Source organism: Gambusia affinis, linkage group LG13 (genome assembly GCF_019740435.1).
Source record: "Gambusia affinis linkage group LG13, SWU_Gaff_1.0, whole genome shotgun sequence".
Classification (NCBI taxonomy): domain Eukaryota; kingdom Metazoa; phylum Chordata; class Actinopteri; order Cyprinodontiformes; family Poeciliidae; genus Gambusia; species Gambusia affinis.
The window spans coordinates 22,689,673-22,712,565 of record NC_057880.1 but is presented as its reverse complement, the minus strand read 5'-3'; the positions used below and the strand labels follow the sequence as shown (position 1 = coordinate 22,712,565).

General features: G+C 36.2%; 1 protein-coding gene across 4 annotated transcripts in view; it reads right to left on the bottom strand.

Annotated features, from left to right (window-relative positions):
- The window catches only part of xpo1b (exportin 1 (CRM1 homolog, yeast) b), a 29,698-nt gene extending 7,615 nt beyond the window's left edge, over positions 1-22,083 (bottom strand). For 2 of the 4 annotated variants that reach the window (XM_044135820.1, XM_044135821.1), the window contains exons 1-16: positions 21,693-22,083; positions 20,182-20,313; positions 19,949-20,050; positions 14,100-14,172; positions 11,760-11,821; positions 8,721-8,765; positions 8,143-8,324; positions 5,338-5,386; positions 5,131-5,250; positions 4,205-4,333; positions 3,967-4,125; positions 3,680-3,877; positions 2,948-3,086; positions 1,624-1,805; positions 696-852; positions 437-600 (exon numbers count right to left, since the gene is read on the bottom strand). In XM_044135820.1, coding sequence (XP_043991755.1) covers positions 437-600; positions 696-852; positions 1,624-1,805; positions 2,948-3,086; positions 3,680-3,877; positions 3,967-4,125; positions 4,205-4,333; positions 5,131-5,250; positions 5,338-5,386; positions 8,143-8,324; positions 8,721-8,765; positions 11,760-11,821; positions 14,100-14,172; positions 19,949-20,050; positions 20,182-20,307 — 1,887 coding nt within the window. In that variant the 5' untranslated portion in view covers positions 20,308-20,313; positions 21,693-22,083. Of the gene's footprint in view, positions 1-436; positions 601-695; positions 853-1,623; positions 1,806-2,947; positions 3,087-3,679; positions 3,878-3,966; positions 4,126-4,204; positions 4,334-5,130; positions 5,251-5,337; positions 5,387-8,142; positions 8,325-8,720; positions 8,766-11,759; positions 11,822-12,334; positions 12,384-14,099; positions 14,173-19,117; positions 19,185-19,948; positions 20,051-20,181; positions 20,314-21,692 lie in introns of those variants that run through there. The other 2 variants (XM_044135822.1, XM_044135823.1) reach the window with 2 other exon arrangements.
- Between the last annotated feature and the right edge of the window lie 810 nt (positions 22,084-22,893).

Genomic DNA, 22,893 nt, shown 5'->3' with positions numbered 1-22,893 from the left:
CTTCAGTAAAATGTCTGGATTTTTTTATCCACTGAATGAAAAACATAAACTCACCAGACTCAGACACACACCTGCAGTTTCTGTTAAAGTTTCAGCAGGTTTTTATTGAAAGAAACTGATTTGGAAACATTTGTTTTTGAATAATCTGCTGGCTATTTTTGTGGATTAACAGATTAATACATGGATATCAAAAGGTGCCCACTGGCTTTTTTTTTTTTTACACAGCCTGTACTAAAGCTAAAACTGAACATGTATATAAATATTTAAAGCTTTTTTTCTTCCATCTTAGATGCAAAATATGTATAATTGTACATTTTTGGCTTAATTACTCATCTGAATATGCTGCTCTTTCAGCAAAATTGTCTTTTTTGAGTTTCCTCCTTTCAATTACTATCCCATCACTTAATTATCTAACAATTCAGTAATCAGAGCTGACCTGCTGCGGCTGGAGGTCGCAGATGATGGTGTTGATGTTGTTCAGGATCTCGTCGATGAACGGCATCACCTCGCCCACCTGGACCTGGATGAAGTGGCGCCTGCACTTCTGCGCTATCTTGATGAAGGTGTCGCACGCCATGTCCTGGACGCCGTCGTGGGTCTCTGAGCAACAAGAAGACAGAAGAGAATATATTTTAAAAATAATTCCCCTTAGCTCCACCAGGTGATGAAAAAGGCTTTTTGTTCTCCATTTTTACCGTGCATGAACTCAAACAGCTTGTTTACGACGGTTTTGAGGAACTTCCAGTGAGCTCTGAGGAATCGGGGATACTGGCCGACGATGTACATGATGTTGGAAGCGATGATGGCCTTGTTGTCTTTTCCTCTCTTCTGCTCACACAGACCCAACAGATCCTAAAAAAAGAAAACACAACAGAGCCTTTCAGATGTGTTCTCACTTACAGCTGGAACTAACAGTTATAATCAGACTAAAACATTTGGCAAATGTGTTTTTCAAGCTTTTTTTATATACACAAGATTAAAATGTTAAAAGATGCAAATAAACAAATAATTCACTTCCTTTATTAGATACGTTTTATTGCCTGAAATGTAACAACGTAGCCTTTCTTTCTGCTCGACTTATCAATTTAAATGAGAAATATAATTCTTCTTTAACGGAAATTGCTAGGAACAAATTGTTTTTATTTTTATTTCATATTAAGTAGGCCTACTAACATCCACATTAATTCTTGTATGAAACCTTGTTAATATCAGTTTTATGAAAGAAAGTTGTTGTTTTTTTGCTGCTGGGAATAAACTCAAAGATTAGAAAAAAGAAGAAACACCTCTGGAATCCGTTTTATTATTTTGTCTCATTAAAGAAATAAAACACAAAAAGTAAAAGTTTGCATACTTCTACAATAATCAGGAGTTTTGTTTGATTTTATTTCTTCCATGTGTTCAGAAATTACAGTTGAATCGTTCTAACTTTAAGTTTTTTATGTTCAACTAATTACCCAAAAAGTTAGAAAACTGGCTTTTATCAAGACAAAAAAGCGTCTCTTTGTTCCATTAAAATATTGTTTGATTTATTGTTGAGCTTATAAAAAAGTACTTGGTATTTTTGCCCTTATTGCAAAAAGTTTGGACATCCCTGATTTATGTTAATGATTCGTATATTTTTACCTTAATGACAGTAACGAGGAATCGCTTCTCGTCCTCCTCGTGCATGGCGCCGCTGATGGACCCGATGGCCCAGCACAACGTGTTGAGGTTTTTCCAGGACCACTCAGACCCGTTCACCTGGTTGTGAAGCTTCTCCGTCATGATGCGCTCTGTGTCCGCGTAATCCAAGTGAGTCAGGTAAACTGCAGGAGGGCGAAGCGACACGAGGTCAGACGGAGTAAAGCGCCGACCCAACAGAAAGTTAAATCACCTAGAACTTTGAAAATATGAGACAAATTACTCGGAGGTTTTTGTGTTATTTTCGTGAACGGTTCTGGGTGCAGCGCCCCCCACAGGTGAGGAGGGCAACATGTTTTTCTAACAGGTTGGTTTGTTTGACGCAGTGCAGCATGAGCGCAAACCGCCTAAAAACCTTAAACTGAAGTCTGGAGCAGTTTGAATGCCTATGTGAACGCCAAGCAGACCAGAGACCGCTCCAAAAGCAGGAAGTGGACAATAAAGCAGGGAATTCTGGGTAAATTCAACCAAAACAAACAGGCTAGTGTAGCGCTATCTGGAGAAAAAGGTTGTGGTTTTTTTGTTTTTAACCAAAGACATCAGAGAAATAAGGCAACCGTTAAAATTTGTTTACATTTTGTGAAGGTCTTCTTCATGTTATATATCAAAGAAGGTCTTCTTGCTGCAGCGCCACCACAGGTGAGGAGGGGAACAGGTTTTTCAAATGGTTCAGTTTGTAAGCCTAAAAACCTTGGTCTCAGTTCGGTTGAAGTGAACTCTGGTTTGAATGCATATGTGAACGCCAAGCGGACCAGAGACCGCTCCAAAAGCAGGAAATGGACTACAGCGCAAGGTATTCTGGGTAAAATACCTACAAAACAAATGCATGAGTCTAGCATTAGCAGGAGAAATTTCTCATGGTCTTTTACCAAAGACAAAGACCCTAAAATCTGATACTAATCCATTTTTGTTTACATTTTGTGAAGAAGGAAGATGCGTTCATTGCCTTCTTAAGTGGTTCTAGGTGGAGCGCCCCCCACAGGCAAGGAGGGGAAAAAGTTTTTTCAAGCTGATTGGTTTGTTTGACAGCGCAGTGTGAAAGCAAACCGCACCACCTGAAAAATGTAACAAATGTTACAACTTTGATCTCCAATAAAACTGTGGTGTAATAACATCCTGTGTCCATGCTTAAGGCCAGATTTACTCATGTCTTACAATAATAATCTGATTAATTTAGCAGAACCTGAAGACAGAGCAATAATAAATCTGTCCATAAGGATCCCTGCAGAGAATGTGAACTCCAGATGCCCCAGTTATCAGCTCATACCCAGGGTTTCCCTCATGTTCTTGTAGAGGTTGATGGAATCCGTGTCCTTCATGAACTCCCGGACCACCTCCCCCTGGTCGTTCTCCACCACCAGCACTTCCTCCGGCTTAGCCATCCGACTCACCATCAGGAGACGCACCTGCCGCGGGATATAAAAATCATCTGTCAAGACATGCATACTTCAGATGTATAAATTTACTTTAAGGCATTACCAGAGGGGGGAAATATTTACTCTGCTTTAGAGGCTGCTGATTTATGAGTGCCAATGTAAGTAGGGTCTCTTTTTGGCAGCAACGCGTCTTACAGCGGTGCCAAATAATTCTACTGTGTCTGTGAGTTGAGACGCTGCAGGATTCAAAAGGTTAAAGTGGTTTAGCCTCGTCCATGTCATCTGCGCAACGTCACGATTCATTAATAAAACAATAAGCATGCGAAAGCATCGCTGTCAACATCTCAAAACTCTCCACAGCAGTTACATCATGCATTCAGAGCCCATACGGTCGTCATGGGCACAAATCTGCTTTTATTTTAGAGCTTTTGATAATTTATTTGACACAACAAACAACTCGAGTGATTTTATGACAAGAATCAGATGCAAAAGCTGCAAATGGACATTTAAAAACCCATTAGTGAGAAAGTATGTCTTTGTTCTCATTGTGCATATTTATGATAGGTAATCTTAGCCATTTTCAACCCAAAAGGAGAAACAAGAGATGCGAGATTCTGCTGCACCTTGGAGAGAACGGGGAGATAGAGCTGTCTGCGAGGCGGCACGTCAAAGTGCTGGTTGCCGGAGAGCAGGGGGGACGTAGACGTGGAGAACGGACTCTCTCTGTAAAGTTCAGCAGCCAAATGGTTCCAATACTCCAGACAAATTTTAAAGATCTCCGTCTCTTCGACCTCCGACACCAGGAGCATGTAGTGGAGCGCCTGGACGAGAAAGGCAAGTTGAGATACAGACGTTACATCTTTAATTTGACTTTTTTCCTTAAAAATAAAGCCTGAGAACTTCCTCCCACCTCCATTAGTGTCTCTCTGAGGTTGAGCCGCTTCTCGATGAGCTGGCCGTGCTCTTTGAGGAACGTGCACAGAAACAGGCTGAGGTTCTGGATGAAGTTCTGCTCGTCGTCTTTCCCGTTGGCGTAGGCCAGCCGGATGTTGGTGTTCAGCGGCAGCATCTTAACAGAGACGTTCCTCGGTAAAAATCCCGACTCTCAGACGGCAGGAAAACAAACGAGCCGTTTGGGTTGAACCCACCTGTTTGAGCTGACACATGGTCAGAGTGAAGAGGGTAACAAACTGCTCCTCGTACTGGCTCACGCTCACGCCTGCGATCTCCGTCAGGCACTTTAACGTCACGTTTCGGAACATGGGAACGTTCAGGAACTGCAGGGAGAATTCAGATGTTCAGCAAACTAACTGGGTTTCATATAAACCGAAAAACAAAAAAGTATCAGGTGGGAGGGTTACTCAAAATCAGAGTTGAGTAGTAACTAGTTATATTTACTTTAGTCACTTTTTTGGAAAAAATTAAATTTTAGGAGTATTTTTAATTATTTATTTTGAAGAGACAAACGTAAAATCAGAAAAAAAATAAAAATAAAACAAATTATCATAACCATTAAATGCGATTTTATGTAATTTGATCAAAAAGTTGCAAGGAGACGATACAAGATGATCTTAAGATTTCCTGCCCCTCTCATATTTAATTATCCCCACAATGAATGACAATTATATGTTTTTACTACACTGTACTTTTTTGAAACCAAGCCATTAGTTTTACTTGAGTAATTTTAGTATGAAGTATTTCTACTCTTATTTGAGTAAAATTTCTGGATTTTCTGCCCACCGAATGAAAAACAAACATGTTTTAACCAAAATTCACCAAACACAGATACACATCTGCAGTTTTTGTTAAAGTTTCCTAAGTTTTTTTATTGAAACAAACAGATTTGGAAACAATTTATTATTTGTTACTTATCTGAATTATTGTCATTTCTGTCCTTAAAATACCAAAATTTCCACTTAACTTTATATTTTGGTTCATTTGATGATGTAATTTTTAAATATTAGATTTAAAATTTTTTTACTCTTCTACTTTTTACTTTTACTAGAGTACCAAGTAGAAGTGGTGCTACTCTTACTTGAGCACATTTATTAGGTACTCTTCGTGTAATCCCCACCTTATACACCAACGTGCTGATTAGTTTGGTTTCAAAGATGTATCCCAGTGGGATCCAGTTGAGGAAACGCAGGAGCGTCTCCAGGGTAGCGTGGACCAAAGGAGCATTCTGGGAGTTTTCCTAAAGGACAAACGAGGACAAAAACATGTGAAAACCAAACTGATATGTGAGGGATCATAAATTAAAGAGATGAGGTTAACGTCATACCATGACAAACTGGCAAAGCTGGAAAATCTGGGAGAACTCATTGCACATGCTGAGAGGAAAAAAGAAGACATTAAAGAACATCAGCATCCATAAAACCAACAAAATAAATGAGAAAGTTGAAAAAAGTCACCAAGGTCAGACAGAGGAATTTAACTTCTCAAACCCTTGGCCTCTTCTTGAGGGAAAATATGCCCAACATTAATTTAATACATCACAGCAAGAACAAGGTTTATTTGAAATGTTCTGGTGTCAAAATACCCAAAAAATATTAAAGGTCTAAGCATTTCCGCCTCAGAACGATACATTTTTCTGTACGATAAATTGTCCATAACGTTATTGCGATTAGCGATAATATTGTTGTTCTGAGACTTTTTCAATTAAAATAATCGCATAATAATGGAAGAACACGTTCTCAAATATCAATAAACTTTAAATTCTAAAGAACATTTAACACCGAAACTGGAAGACATTTTAAATATCCGAAATAAACAAGACAAAAACAACAGATAAAAATGAATTATGAAGTGTGTGTAAACAAAACTGTCACTCAAAAAAAGGTTTAGTGGACACCAAAGCATCAAACTGAAGACTTTTGGTAGAAAGAGGGAAAAGAGAAAAACAATAAATCATCCAAATGGAAATTATTGAGCTTGTTTTAATTTATCATGCGATAAACTGATTTATTGCTTATCGCGATATCAGTAATTTAAATTTATTGGCTTTCCAGTTTTATCCAATTTTCACTCCTCGCCATTGTTGTTTTATTTTTAAGCAGTTGAGGAAAAGTTTAAAATTTGAATCTGCTGCTGCGGAACTTACTCGGCAGTCTGTTGCCAGGTAACCAAAGAATTGGTGAGTTGCTAGGTAACCGAAGAGTGAGTGAGTGAGTTGATTCAACCAACTTAGCTCAGCTGGCTGTGAGGTTCTGGATCAGAGTTCAGTGAATATTCTATCAGATGTATTATCGATTGATATTGATCATGTGTTTATTGTGATACATTATTGATTTATTCTAGTTCTCCCATTATCCTCACTTCTCTGTTTTTCTTCTTCGCTTCGGGTCACAAGTGTGAGAAGCGGATTTTTGGGCTGTGAATTATTGAACCCAGATATTTAGTCGTAAAATATATTCCCCAGCTTTAGGCTACCTCCACGGGATTTTTTTTATTTTTATTTTTATCGTAAGTGCATCTCAAGTTTAACTGCAATATTTTATAGAAAACCTTCCTCTGACTGTGAGATTAATGAGTAATGTTGGCTCTAGAGTGCAGTGTTGATCAAATCAGTCCAGCGTTAGATTCAATCTTTTTATGTACGATATTGGGGTTGATCTTTGATCCAAAACTCCACAGCAGTCCTGTATTTTGTTGTAAGTTTCTGCTTACAACCAAATAGTTGTTACATAATTTGATTTTCAGGGAACAATCGTCTCACATGAACATCCTGCGGGAGAGACGGTCAGCCTGCTGCTTGCTCAGCATGTCCTTTTTTTGGAGACATTTCAGTTTATAGAGGGTAAACAGGAGAGCTTGTTAATTTTTTTAAGATTGTAACTTGAAAAATGAACAATTTGAATCGCTAACAGCCTGACGGAAGACTCCAAGACTATAAATAGTGTAGAAAATAAGACTATTTATAGTCCAGAACAACACAGAGAGACTTCTGTAACAGTGATACTACTACGAAATGATAATAAAATATTTAATTGCCTTGTTTTACTTTATTTATTGCAGAGTCAAAAACAACAAACTACAAACAGAAAGGTAATAGTTACCTTTGCTCATAAGGTAAATAATTAATCTTCATTCAGAGCAGCAGGGATTGTTAAATTAAGATATTTTTTTCTTCTGATTGTAGCGGATTTTCAACCCAACCTGGAATGGCTGCATTCATCAACAAAAGCATAAAGTTAATATTAGGGCTAATATTAATACGATATCGTATCGTTTATCATTTATTGTGATAAGTTCTGATTCATCGTTGTCACTTTTTTTTTTTTTTTTTTTTGCCTGTAACTGTTACAAAACTAATTGTATTCATTTTGTTTCTTAACAAACCAAAATATTCACATAAATTTACATTTTGGTCCATCCAATGTTAATTTTAAGTGTTACATGATTGATAATTTGATCAGTTACTCAGTACTGGAGTAGACTTTTTACCAAATACTTTTCTTTAGAGTAATTTCTTGAATGGCTACTTTTTACTATTACTTTAGTAAAAATATATTTGAAGTAGCTCTACTGAGAGTTGGATAGTAACTAGTTACATTTACTTGAGTAATTACTTTTAAATTTTTTACTTTTATTAGTACTTTTGCTACTCTGTACTTTTTGAGCAGATTTATCATGAAGTATTTCTACTCTTACTGGAGTAAAATTTCTGGATTTTCTACCCACTGAATAATAATAAAAAAAAAAAAAAAAAAAACATGTTTTAACCAAAAGTTCACCAGACACAGACACACACATGCAGTTTCTGTTAAAGTTTCTTAATTTTTTTTTATTGAAAGAAACGGATTTGGAAATGTTTTCTTTTATCTGATTTTTTTATTGTTTATTACTTATATGAATTATTGTCATTTTCATCCTTAAAATACCAAAATTTCCACTTAACTTTCTATTTTGGTCATGTAGTGTATTCTCACTTTAGTAATTTCTTGAACTTTTTTCTTTCACTCGCGTAAAAATATAGTTTAAGTACAGCTACTCTTACTTGAGTACAATGACAGCGACTTCATTCATTCATTTGTTCGTTCATTCATTCATTCCACCAAACAGCAGCAGCAACATGTCTGACTCTCACCTGTCTTTCAGGTGCTTTGCCTTGACCTGGGTCATCTGTCCGCTGGAAAAGTCAAAGACTTCCTCGCTGAGCAGCTTCAGGATGACCATGTTGTTCTGACAGAGGCTCTCGCTGGTGCGGCTGGCGCCTACAATGTCACTGATAAATGTGGGCCAGTGTTTGGGCCACTCCTGCTTCAGGATCTGTGAACACATTTTATTAAATGCATCAAAATCAGTCGAAGAAGAAGAAGAAAAAGGAACGTTTTCTATGGTCACCATAACTATAAAACTACCTTAATATTGAAGTACTTACTATAGTTAACTTTTTGTTTTCATTAAATACGGTTGTATGTTCCTCTAATCAATCTAAAATAATATTTTTAATAGGTTATAAATAGAATACACTGAGTAACATCGATCATTCCAACCATAAAATCATTGTCAACTCTGTTTCCCTTTATTTGGTTTCACAGTATAATGGCACCAACACTGGTCAGAAAACAAAGTTTTAAGTGACATAAATCAAAATTAATGTAATGTAAATCTAAAACTTGAAGATTTAATAAACTTGAACTTTTAGAAAATTATTAAACTTACCTGAACCAGGATCATGTTCAGCTTTCCAATGTACACTTTCTCTTTCTACAACAGAGAAAAAATGACATGAATAATCCTTTTGCACAATAAAGTTGAACAAACTAAATTATTAAACCAGCAGTTTTTGTAACAGATTGGACAAATCTTTACAACATTTATAAAGTTCAACTAAACCTAAATCATAAACATAATTTATCATAACATTACAAGCTTCAGTGGCTGGTAAACTAACATCATTCCTAAAAATTCACCCACTAATTTGTTGATTATTTAAATCAAACGTCATTCTTAGAGCATTTTATATACGACAGAGCAAAAATGACACATTAAAAATTAACAAAGTGCAATAAGTAAAAATAATAATAAAAAATAAGGTTACAAAAAAAGAAAAAGAGTTTGTAAAGAAAAAGTGTTGAAAATTATGTTATGCTCCTTTTTTTGTTGGTCTATCAGATAATCCAGACAAATTTCACAGAAATTGTAGCAATTTTACAAACACAAAACCCTTCCAGTCCTTTAAAACGTCATATTCTGCCAAAAGTTCTTTAAAATAGAGAACATTTATAGACAAATAGCAAAAAAGAAAAAGAAAAAAAAAGAGTAAAAAAAGAAAAATATGTTAAGAAAAATTGAATTAAAGGAGTGGAGGAAGTGTGGAAACAATTGTTTAGATTAGCATCCAAACCAAACTAAAAGTCCATCCAGTTCAGTTTGTCCAGTAACAAAAAGTAATACTTAAAAATAATTGTAACTTAAAGTCGACACACTAAACTGAAATCTGGTTTCCTTCTTGTTTTTCAGTAAGTTTGGTGTCACAGAACTCATTATTATTATGTTATCTTAAAGATATGCTGACCTCTTATGAAAAGGTGCAGGTGTTGACTTTATGACATCAGAAAGAAAACATCTGATTTATTTTACAGTTCAGTAAAGTTAAAGGTTAAACTTGGCAGTCGGCTTCTCATTTATTCCCTATTTGGATTTAACATTTTCTCCAGAATGAAGAGCAGAAAAGGTTTTGCTTCGTTTCCCATAAGAACAATCCAAACATCTGAGCTTTTAATCCACCCTGAGACGGACCGAGACGTCCAATTTAACCCTGCGACCTTCTGCGACTGAAAACACTGCAGCAGACTGCATGTTCTCCACCCGGTTCTTTAACTGGCACCTCTTTTCTCCAAGTATTCATATGCTGAGAATATACTCATATTTTATCTCTATGTGGGATTTTATGTGACAGACAAACAAAACGTAGGAAGTAATTATGAAAGAATGCAGGAATTTTATCTAGAAGAAATTTTCCTGGGTGATAAATTGTCCCAGAAGTTATTGCAATAAAAGATTATATTGTTGTTTTGATATTATTTTAAAGTAATAATAATGCGAGAACACATTCTCAAAAATGAATAAACTTTAATTTCTATTGAATGTTTAACAATAGAGCTGGAAAACATTTTAAATATCCAAAATAAAAAATAAAAAATAAATAAACTAAATGAATTATGGAGTCTCTGAAAACAAAATCGTTCAAAATCAGGATTAGTTGAGACGAAAACACCAAACTGAAGACTTTTACTATCCAGGTTTTAAAGAGAGAGAGAAAAACTATAAATCGATTGAGCTTCTTTCCATTTGTAAATTCAATTGATTGATAAATTGATTTATTGCTTATTGTGGCAGGCCTATCTGCAACTCACAATTAATTTAGTAACTGATTATTTTATTTTAAAAAAAAAAACTGGCACATTCTGTAGATTTTTACATTTGAGCCTTTTACTACTAAATATTAGAATAGAAATAAATTAAAATATGCAAATAAACAAATTCAAGTTCTTTCTTAAATAAGAAAGTAAAACATTCTGTTGCCTAAAATGCAACAACGTAGCATTCCTTTAGTGTATGATTAACGATTTCTAGCAAACGATGGCAGTAAAACCACATTTATAAAAACATCTGAAAAGCTCAACATTTCTGCTTTATTTATTGTTTGTATTTTTGGATTAACAGTTTAATAATTACATAGTTAAAGGTATTTTCTTGCAAAATTAGAACCAGTTGAAGCTAAAATTGCTGTTTGAGAAGTTCTGGTTAGAACATAATTTACAGACTAAAGTTGTTTTTTAGTTTCAAATGTATTTTTTTTGGCTTAATTACTGGTCTGAGTGTGTTGTTATTTTAGCAAATAGCCTATTTTGAGTCTGTATACTCCAGTTAACAACTAATCCATGACTGAATAAGTTGACGATTATTTCAATAATCTATTAATCGTGATTAATCGATTCAGCCCTACCTTTAAAACTTGCATTCAAACTAGTTTTGCACATCTAAAAACAGAAATTTGTCCCAATTGTAATTGTCAAACAGATACGATTAAGAGTGTCGGTCTGGGCTTTAACTAGGCCTCTGAAACACATTAATAGGCTGCAATCCAAACCGTTAAATTATAATTCTGGCTGTAAGTTTATGGTTGGTTTCTTCGCTCCCAACAGGTTTTGGCCATGAGCCTCTTGTCTGCCTCCCCATTTAATTTCCCTTTGGGATCAATAAAGTATTTCTGAATTGATTTTGAATTTGATTAATGTTCTCCTTTTCTGGCCCGTCAGCTCAGCTGGATGGCCTCGTCGTTGCAGGTTTTCAGATAGTCCACCATCTTTTCATTATTGGGATGTTTAAAGTTTGTGATGGCGTTTTATGAGCTAAATTTGTTTTCAACTTCTGAACACCCCCCAACTTGTCAGCTGTGCCAAGTTACACACAGGTTAACGATTTTCCAGTTAGGTGATCTCTGGAGGCAAACATTAGCACTAAACTTTAGTGAAAGGTATTAGAGCAAAGAAAGGTTTCATGCATAGATTAAAAACAACAAACAGTTTTTTCAAAACTGCTGAAAAAGCACGTGATGTCTACTTTTGTTGATCTGTCATGTACAAATTTGCAATAATGTTGCGAAATGTGTAGATGTCAAAGGCACAAAACAGAAAACAGAACTAACTTCCTGGACTACAGCACAATGTAAACATTATTTAAAGATTCACTCACCTCTACACTCGAAGCATCCGATGAAGTCTTAATAATGAGCCCAACAACATACTTTTTTATACCTGGCAAATACACAAACGCATCAGAGGGAGAGCGTTAGCGTCGCCAACAACAACATTTATGTCAACATATTCTGACATGACGAGCTGCCTGAAGCAAATTACACAATAACCCTCAAACAATCTGCTGGCATCAAGCTAACTACCTAACTTATCCCACATTTTTACACGTTTAAAAAAAGAAGGTGTGGCCCTCCACTTTCATACTGTTGCAAAGCCAATTGTAAACCACGAATGTTTACTGCAACTGCCACTGAACTGCTGCAGGGCAAAAAACTTTTCGGTCAGTTCAGTGGAAGTTACATTTCCTTTGTGCTTTTTTTTTGTTTTGTTTTTTTACATGCAAAACTATCAATGTAACAGGTATGTTTAAAAAAAAGGAAAAAAAAACACAGAGGAAAGAAACACTAAGTTTCAGCACCCTCGGTTTTGGCTGTGCTGGAAATGATGTGCTGGGGTGTGGTGAGAGGAGCCGAAAACGAGGCAATACTCTGACACAAGGGGGAAAAAACATACTTGCCGGTCGCCCTGCACTGGGTTTGCCACTTGAACAAAATTCAGGCATCTACGGTCAGAAGCAGGTAAGTCTTAGGTCAATGGGAAAAATTGATTTTTAGTAAACTTATAGAAGAATGGAGGGAGGCAGAATCAATTGATTTGACATTGATTACCAATTCTTTTTTCTCTCTCTCTCTCTTCAAAACAATAAAATTGAGGGCAATTATCAGTTATGCCTTTTTATTTTTGAAGCCTTAAAGGTGATGGGCAATTAGCCAGAAATTAAAATCTGGACATTTGATGATTTTTTTGGTGTTTTTCATTAGCATGATCAAATTATTGTACCAATACAATGCACAGACATGGCATCATCTGACGTTATGCATCTTTAAAAAAATCTACGATAGAGCATTAGGGCCAGGCTAAGATAAAAATCTAATTACAAGACTGAAGTCATAACAATATAAGAATAAATTCGCAAAAATAGTACCGGTAATATGAAAATTAAGATGTAATAATAATAATAAGTCAAAATGCAAAAAATAAGGTCATCTTAACCTGATTATGTTTGTAATAACAAGAAAATAAAGTAATAAAAATGTAAGAATAGAGTCATTGTTACCAGATGAAAGTTGTAATAATGCAAGAATGAAGTTGTAAGTTAATAGTTGTAATATTACTACAAGAAAGACAAAGTAATACAAGAACAAAAAAAAGTTGTAATGTTATCAGAACAAAGTTGTGCGATAATAAAGTCATAGTAATACCAAAAGGAATTTGTAATATGAGAATAAAGACATTTCACCAGAATAAAGTTGAACAACAATGAAGTCATAATCATAACAAAATATATTCATAATAATGAGAATAAATTGAAACATTTCCAGAGTAAAGTTGAAAAAATATGAGAATACCGTCAGAATATTACCAGACTAAAGTTGCAATAAGTTATACTTTGTTATTTGTTTCACAAATAAGGAAATACTTGAATTTTTAACATCATCATAACATTATAATCAGTGGAAGGAATTTTAAATGATCATAAAATAGTTTATTTTGAAGAAAGAACCACACAGTTTGCCAAACTGCTCATATTAGATTTTAAAAAAAATCTCTAATTTTTTTCTAATTAAAACAACTTTTTCTATTAATCTACCAACTCTCTTCTGGTTATATTGCATCTTTATGCTCATAATATAATTCCTACTCTCGTGACTAAAAATAATTAAATCTCTTAGCCTGGCCCTAATATTACTTCTACCAAAAACCTACCTCAGCTACACATCAAGGCAAAAATGAATATTGAGATTTCTGGAAAACTCTGTCTTTCTTGTGACCAGAAAATTTCCCACAAACTGCATAGGCCTCTACAGGGAACAGTGGAGAGGATAACTGCGTCAAACTACCCCTTCCTCACTCCCTATGACACCAAGAGGGCAAAGCAGCAGATCAAAACCATCGGATCCCAACAAACTGACATAAAATCTGCAAGCCAGGTGCTACAATTTCATTTAATTTAAATAGTGACAGTATTCATCTACTTCTTTTAGGAGATGCCAACAAATCTAAGTGAATTTTGTTTTTAAAAACTGCTGGAGTGTTTTGAGTTTCAGCTGCTTTTTCTTCTAGCTGGTCCCAAAAGTGAGTGCAAGCCAGTGGAGCAGAAAACAGTCCAGCATGCTTAGCAAGGGAATACTCTTCAACATGGCAACCACACGTCACAACATTTAAACCCACATTAAACGCCGAGTACTGTTACATCCACCACAGGATGAACGCTTACCTTCACATTGATTTCGGGGCAGAATCTTCCATCTTGTTTTGATAACTGTTTCCAGTATCTGAAGAGCATAGTACTGTAAAAATGCAACAAGGAAGCAGCATTAGCAAGGAGGAAAAACAACTTTAACAAGACTTGAGAACAAGAACTGTGTCACCTTAATACAAACCAAAAACAGTTTGTTGTGGCCTGGATTTCTAAAATTGATTGGACTGATCCATTTCATGCAGATTTTGCACCTTGGCTATGAAAGTGTCTACACAGAGCGTTATGCTGAAAACACTGCAGATGTCCTGCTGTTACTTCCAGCATCGCACCAGTTAGCAAAAGGCACCAAAAACATGCGCCAACCTTTTAACCATGCAGAGCGCAGACACCTCAGATTGAGGTCAAAAATGCTGCAAAAGGCCATCTCAGGTTGGGAATCAAGAACTTGCAACTGGATATTTCACAGCTAATCATTTCAAAATTAATTTTTTTTAAGTAACTGAGGCTAAAAAGACATTAATAGCTCAGGAAAACAAAAGCATAGCTTTATTAAAACTGCATAAAGGAGAAAGTGATGAAAGTTGTTAATCAATTGAGACGAGAGACTGGGCCTGTCACAATAAGCAATAAATCAATTAATTGCATGATAAATTCAAACAAACCCAATAATTTCCATTTGCATGATTTATTGTTTCTCTTTCTACCAAAAACTGGAGGATAAAACTTTTCAGTTTGGTATTTTGGCCTCAGCTAGCCCTTTTTTTGAAGGATAATTTTGTTTACAGACACTTCATAACTCATTTTGAAGTGTCTGTAAAAATGTAAAATATTTTTTAATGTTTCAAATGTTTTCCAGTTTCAGTGTTAAATGTTCACTAGAATCTAAAGTTAATTGATTTTTGAGAATTTGTTGTGTTATTATGCCGTTACCGTTATATTTTGGATTTGTTGCACGTTTTATGCTGCCGTCTTGGTCAGTTTACTCTTGGAAAAGACATTTTTTATCTCAATTTGTTGTTTTTCCTGATTATACAAAAGATACTCAATCACATTCATACCATTACATTACTTGAAAATGGTCCAAAACAACAGTGTTATTGTTTATCGCAAGAACTTCTGGGACAATTTATCGTTTGGCAAAATTTATTATCGTGACAGGACTATGACAGATTATAACTTTGTATAAATAAACGCTCAAAAATCTACACATTAGCACATTAGATGAAAACTTTTATTAGGCAGGGTGACTTTATAACACCTGGTGTAATTCCTAAAAACAAGAACTGGATCTGCAAAGTCAGAATTTGTGGATTTCCTGTGACTTATACATTACACATGTAAGATCAAGCCTTTCTGGATGGATGATTTTACCCCTTTGTCATTGTAGAAATATAGCAGGGCCTTCTTTCTTGGTCAGTTTCCCACTAGACTTGGTTTAATTGGGGACCAAAGTTGCAACATTTGTTACGTTTTCAGTTTCAGCATCTTGTTTCTTTGTCAAACAAAGAAAAATCTTTGAAAAACCTGTTCACCAAGAAGTACCAAAAGAAATGCCAGACAAATTTCTGAAGACAACACTAAACGCAACTTCTTTCTTGAAGGTAACCAAAAATGGAGTGGCTTCAGATTTCAACAGTTGTAGGATTTCACTTTTGTCTTTTGCAAAAAGCCATTTCTCCCGCTACCGCTAGACTAGTGCATTCGTTTTGGTTGCATTTACCCAGAATACCTTTCACTATAGTCCACTTGGCGTTGACAGATGCCTTAAAACCACACAAGAGTTCACTTCAATCGAAGTTTGATCTAGGTTTGTAGGTAGACCAGAGTTTGTGTTTTTGGTCTGCATCAGACTTTGACAATGTCCTTTTGACAAGAATTGCAGATTTGACAATGTAAATCTGCAATTCTTTTTCTGATAGTTTCACAAAGTCTTTTTCTAAGGGGTTGATGTAACTCTAAATTGTAGGTTAATATGAGCTTTAAATTATAATATTTTTAGCTCAACAAATGCATTCTCCTGCAAAAATGCACAGTTTTACTTAAAAGAATGAAAAGAAGAAAATAATATTTAATCGTTGTACGTATGGCTGGACGATACAACTGAAAAACGTACCACAATATAAGCATTTCATATCAGTCGATATCAATAACTATTGATTAGTTTTTTTTGTAAATATCTGAAATATTCCCATCTGGTGGCGTGAACTTTCCTGTTTTATCCACAGTTTTCACTACACGCCATTGTTTGTTAGTTTTAGGTTTAATCAGTTATGAGGCACCGTGGAGAAAACTGAAACTGCAGCTGTGCAAGTTACTTAACAGGTTGTTGCTAGGTAACCAAAGAATGAGTGAGTTAGTTGATGCCACCATCTTTACTTAGGTGGCTGTGAGAGGTTGAGCAAATAAACAGCTTCCTCCAACTATATCTCCCATAATGCTGTGCGGTTCTGGATTGGAGTTTAGTGAATATTCTATACATTGACTATGTATTGATAATGATCATGAGTCTATCATGAGATTTATCATTACTGATTTACTGTCCAGTCCTAATTGTATGTCTTCAAAATGAGCGTTGGCTTTTCTTTTTCTTCTTCTGCTCATAATCTGACCCTTTACTTTGGCATGGTGCATTAGCCTGTCGCAACAAACCAATTAATATTATGTTGAATTAAAACGAGCTTAATGATCTCCCTGTGCATGACTTAGCGTTTTTCTCTTTTCTATATTTCAACCAAAAACTGGATGACTAAAGTCTGGTGCTTTAGTTTGATTAAAATGTTTTTTTAAGAAAAATTTTATTTAGAGAAACATCAAAATTTATTTTATTTGTGTTTTTTGTTTGTATTTTGAATATTTAAAATGTCTTCCAGTTCCAGTGTTAAATGTTCACCAGAATTTAAAGTTTATTGACGTTTGATAATGTGTTCTTGCACCGTTACGCCATAACCCATTCCTGAAAATGCTCTCAGAAAAACAATATTATTGTTTATCACAATAGCTTCTGGGAAGATTTATCAGCTAGTTAAACTTGGTGTCATGGCAGGCCTAATGGTGCATTGCTTAATTCTATCCCACATGGGCAATTGGTAATCTTACTGCAACAGTTTACATACCTTCTGATTGAATTCTAATCCTTATAATTATTTTTTTGTCTATCGATGCCACAGTAATAAAAAAAATGTTTTCAATTCAAGTTAACGCTTTAGTCACGTAGTCATAAAAGAAAACGGAAGTGAATCTAGTTTAACCAGATCATATCAGGACAGTTAAATGGTATAAAAAAAACAAAGTAACACCCAACCCCACGAACTGAGGCAGGAACACAAAACTAGTTCATCACATAAAAAAAACAACCCAGATGTTTCACCGCACAATGGTGGCCTGACTGAAATATTTCATTAATGTGTTAATGAGTGCAGAAAATATTATTAAGTAGTACAATGGGATTGGGGAGATTAGAGGTCAGAGCTGCAAAATCTGCAAACTTGCAGGTTTGATTTAAGTATTTACACTTCAGATTCTAAAAGCATTTAAAAATACTTAAAACTGCCTGTTTTAATAGTTAAAAATCACCAAATTAAACTTTAATAATCAGTAATACGCACAGTGAAAGACATCTTGGTACTACAGTAGAAGCTAAGAATCACAGGCTTCCTTATGTACAGTCAATCAGAGCCAAAGTAAATAAATGCTGCTCCTGGATTGGATGGTGTTGTGTCTCTGTATTTCAGCTTCCCAATCTGTATTTTCTTTGGAATATTTCATATTTGCTTTACAAACAAAATGTGCAAAATAGGCATGTTTTCCCAAGAACAATTTGCAGAAAAAATAATAATAATACTCAGTGAATACTGAACTGTGAACACTGTAAATCAGCTAACAATGTTAAAACAAAAAACTGGAAGGAAATCCGTCGCCATTGCAATGATACAAATATAGAAATTTTAAATAAATCTGGGCATGACTGAATTGATTCCTCTACAGAGGGGCACCATTTTACTCCATTAATCTCTATAGAAAACAACACTTTTACATTTTTTAGCGCATTACTTGTACACTTTAAAAAAGACGTCACCGTTGCATAAGAGATGTGCCTGTCCTCAGATTCAGTTAAAAAGGTCGAGGTGTGAACAGAACCAAACCTAAACAGGAGAATAAACCCTAATGTATTTTTATTTAGGAAAATATTATCCACTAATCCCAGCATAAAGATCCTTATTCAGAAATTAGCTCCAAACAATGCAATGTTTTTGATACCCAATCCAAGATTAGGCCTTTTTTCCAACTTAAGTGTGTTGAATTGTTGCTTAATTTTATCATTTATAACCCAAACTATGTTTCTTTATCTGGTGCGTCATAAGGAACAGCGAGACCAGCCGCAGGTTAAGTTCTACAAAAAAAAGGCAAATTAAACATTTACTTCAGAGATATCACTGTTTCTTGAGTTGACTGTTTCAACGGTAGGGATCATCAGTTCAAGAGGACATGAATTTTAGAGGGGGGAAAAAAAATAAAGGAATGACTTGTAGAATAGGATGTTATTAAAGCAGGATCACCAAAGTGCTACAGACAATAGATGCTGAGAGATTAAAGGTGAAATCTCCTTACAGGCACAGTGACAGTGCAACACTCACAGGTGTCAACTGAATGGCAGAACACATGGAGAGATGCGTTTTTATTTCACCTTTAACTCCGAAAGTGCAAAAACCAGCACAGGAGGCAAGAAGAGAAATTCCCAAATCTTTTCTAACAATTGCTACCATAAAAGGTTCTGGATATTATTATTTTTTTTTTACTTAATTGAGGTAAACAAAAGAAAGGAGAATAAAAGGAAAGATGAGAAGTAAAGAAGAGAGTGTAGTCAGGAACAGAGCCGTGATCCCTACAGCTGAAATGAAATCATTTAAAAATTGTCTCAGCATAATGGATCCTACTGACTGCAGCCTGCACTCCCCCTCTGTCCAGTGAAACAGATGCAGGAAAAAAAATGGATGAACAGAATTCAGTCAAAAGTAATTTAAAAAAGGGTAGACCTTTTGGAGGCCTGCCGTCAAAGCCTAGCTGTGTCAAGAGGCACGGGATGACACACCCTCTTTCTTCCTATTACAAGCCATAAACATAATGGAACATTGTGATTAATATCAAATAGTCACAACCTGAATGTATTACATTAAAATATATATTACAATTACTTTAATTCCAGACCAAAAGCCAAATGTTTGAAGGTGTTTACCTTTGGCTTCCTCTCTTCTTCTACTCATTTGGCAAATTACATATTTAAACCTAGAAAAGTACTATTAACATGTCAACTCAGACATCAGCGACTTATTGTCAATCATTAAAAGCAATCTTACAGAAAGAAAAACAAAGCACATTTAAACAATGCATATGTTCATATTACTTTGAGGAAGCTGCGCTGAAAATGCTTTCAAAGTTGGAGTCAGTTTCAGTTTTGCAATTCTGGTTCTCTTAGGGTTAAAATACAAAATGAAAGTCGGTGGATTCAGTTCTCTGAGTGCACAAAGCCGTAAACTAAAATGACATTTGTTTTATTCTACTCATGAAGTATAGAAAACTGTGCCAGACTTGTAAATGAGAGAAAAGCTGCTGGCTTTTATGTGCTTCAAATGTGTATCTGGGCCTTTCAGGTTCCTTTTTTTTTCCATTTGAGTAACTTTTGCAAGTTAGGGCATGGGTCAACTTTCTAAATAAGCCATGTGTGTATAGCTAAATAGCTAACAGTATAATACTTTATCAGTACATGATAAAGAGCTTGTAATATGTGTTTTGTTCAAATAGAAATCTTCCTCAAAGCAAAATTAAATGCATTTCCAGCTGCACTTTCTGAATTATGGCGAGCTTACTTTGGTGTTCATGTTTTGCGAGAACTCCAGGATGGTGTCCACTCTTGTCCACGCATCTGGATGCTCTTTTAAGTGTGTCAACACTTCCTGCGCCATTCTTTGCTGCGATACAAGGAAACTTTTCAAGATTCATACCAACAAAACAGTTTATTTTAAAGAGGAGAATATGGTAAGAGAGACCAGATTGTTGATTATTCTGGGTCCGGTTTGGGTTAATGAAGCCAACAACGTACCTGAGGTCCCACGCCATGATATAGGCAGTTCACCACATTATCCAGCAAGTTGATATCCAATTTCTGGTTGAAGTCCAGCAGCTGTTGTGCTGCATGGTCTGCTAATATTGTCATAACTGCTGGCATAGAGTTCTGTAACAAGGACAGGGAGGTGATCATGAATGCACAGAGCACACTCAATGGGCAAAGTCATGTGAACCGTTCGTTTGGAAATGAGTCCAAACAGCTGACAAACATCACAAACATCATTTAGAGAGCTGTCACTTTGAGAAGTTAAACTCATGGTATCATATGTCTAACAATGTTTTGGAGGAAATAAGATGACTAGATGAAGAAATTTCATTCATCTTTCTTATGGTTCAGCTTTGCTTATTCTGGGTTACTAAGCAGAATAACAACTCTAGATATCCCCAGCCTGAACTATACAACACCAAAACTACTGAAGATGTAAATTAAACAGGTGATTGGCTGCAAAATTTGACTACTAAAAGGTAAAATAGGTCAACTTCGATTAGCAAAGTTGAGCAAGCACCAGAAAACCAAATGTCAGTGACTTTGCTTAGTTTGTGTAGACCAAAGATTTCAGTTTCCTCTATATGACCCTTAGCATGCGGTTTGAAGCAAGCTTGCTTATAACACATCGAGGGCTAAAGTCACACTTTATTAAGGTTTTAACGAGCCACGTGCCGGATATACAAAGCGACGTCATATTGTTTACATCTGCATGTAACGGAATTCAGTCCAAAAACAGACTCCAGCGCAAATCCAAGGCTGGAAATATACACTCAATCTGACATGGAGCTCAGTAGGAAGTTATTCCCAATATCTCTACCAAGACGGGTGTAAACAACGCGCACACGGTGCTATAATTAGCCCGCAAATGACGCTCCATTTGCAGCTAGTCGTTACACGAACTGGTCACATGTGGTCCTTTCATTTCTCACTACAACCACTCCCACCAAGGATGCCAGAGACAGAGGACGCCCATGCAAACACGCTACTATCAAGCTGGTTCATCACCACTATGAAGTTGCTGTGCATTATTCTTGATGCGAAACTCTTTGCGGTATTGCTTGGATACAGATAGCAGAGGTTACGATGCGCACCTAGCAACATAAACTTAACATCCGCTCGGATCATGCACAGGAGTGGATGCTGCTACAGTCAGTGGGAGAGGCGAGGGTTTAACCAGAAAGCACATGGTTACTTATTCATCTGCGTTGTCGCACTTTTTGCTACAATTTTTCCCTATGAAAAAAGTTACAGCACTTTTCCCCCTGACTGCTAACATTAGCTTAACTAATACAGTTGCGAACGCTAGCTAGCGGTCAGTCAATGGCTGCTTGGTTATCCCTACTGATGCTGGTAGAGCCATCCGAATTCACTTATTTTCAAAAACACCGTGACAATATAATGCAGCGTTTAAATAGCATATATACTTATCCCTACAAATATATGCATTTTAGTACTAAAAAAACACAGCACGTTTGCAGTTAACCCTGGTTACCTACCTAAAAGTCCAAGGCTCTGACTCAAAAGAGCGGCGTTTGCCAAAAGAAGCTACAAGGTTAACAGTGAAGCACTTCACTGTTGATTTGGAAAGATTTCCTATTTTTGCTGCTTTTTCAGCGTTGACTAAGTCCAGCTCCAGTAGCGAATGATGCCTAGCTGCTAAGAATGTTAGATTCCCAAAACTACAGTTACGGAAAACCGAGCGAGCTTCTTTTCCGATACATTTTACGAAAAAATAAAAGTAAAATCTTGATTCACTTATTAATTCGTTACTCTTGTGATTTTTCCGGCGGGGCGGTATAAAGGTTGTGGTGCCTGCGCCTCCTCTCCTCTCTCAAGCAACTAACTCACAACCGGTTGAAACCGGTTCAGACTGGGAGATTCCATCTCGGTATAGTTTTCAGCCGATGGCGCCGCGTAAAAGTTTGGACCGAGATTCCGCCCACATAGAGCGCTGATTGGCTGAAACCATGACGGAGACGCCCTTCTCAGAGTCCCATTGGCTAGGTGAGCTGTCAGTCCATTTCAATTCGCTCAAGCGCCCACGCGACTTCTCCGCCCGGAGAGAAAAAGAGGGCAGACTCCCATGCAGAGTGGACTTCTGCACGATTCAGCGCATCAAACTCAATATCCTCTAATTCAAATGGTATTTTTCTTTATTTATATCATTAAGAAGTTAACAAAATGCATTATAACCCAGGCATATTTCACAAAATTAGCAAAACAAGCCCACCTTTACGATTATAACCCGTCGGAGTGAATGTTCTGCTACTTTTTAAGGCAACACACCCTGCAATGACAGCGACTGTCACATTCGGGTAACACTAGAGGGGCTGAACGATATGATGAACCGCAAGCGCCATTCATTTGCCTGTTGCTTGTAAGCTGGTAATTTTCCACCAGCCACGAGTGGGAGTGGTTACGCGATCACCGGGGTTAGAAAGCGACCTCAAGGAGATGTTGGCTCCTTTTGAGTGACTGACAGTCCTGCAGAGATCGGGGAGACTGCAAATATTAGTGTCAGCAGCATCATAGGCAAGACATGTAGCGACATGCTGTGTATTTTCTTGCAAATTAAGAGCTTTTAATGCACAGAGAAGATGCAAACATGACAGCGTGTTTTTTTCTTCCTCCTGCGCTGCGGTCACGTGGTGCCGCGCGGTTCTTGATGGAAAAATACTGGGATTTCGTGTGTAGAGG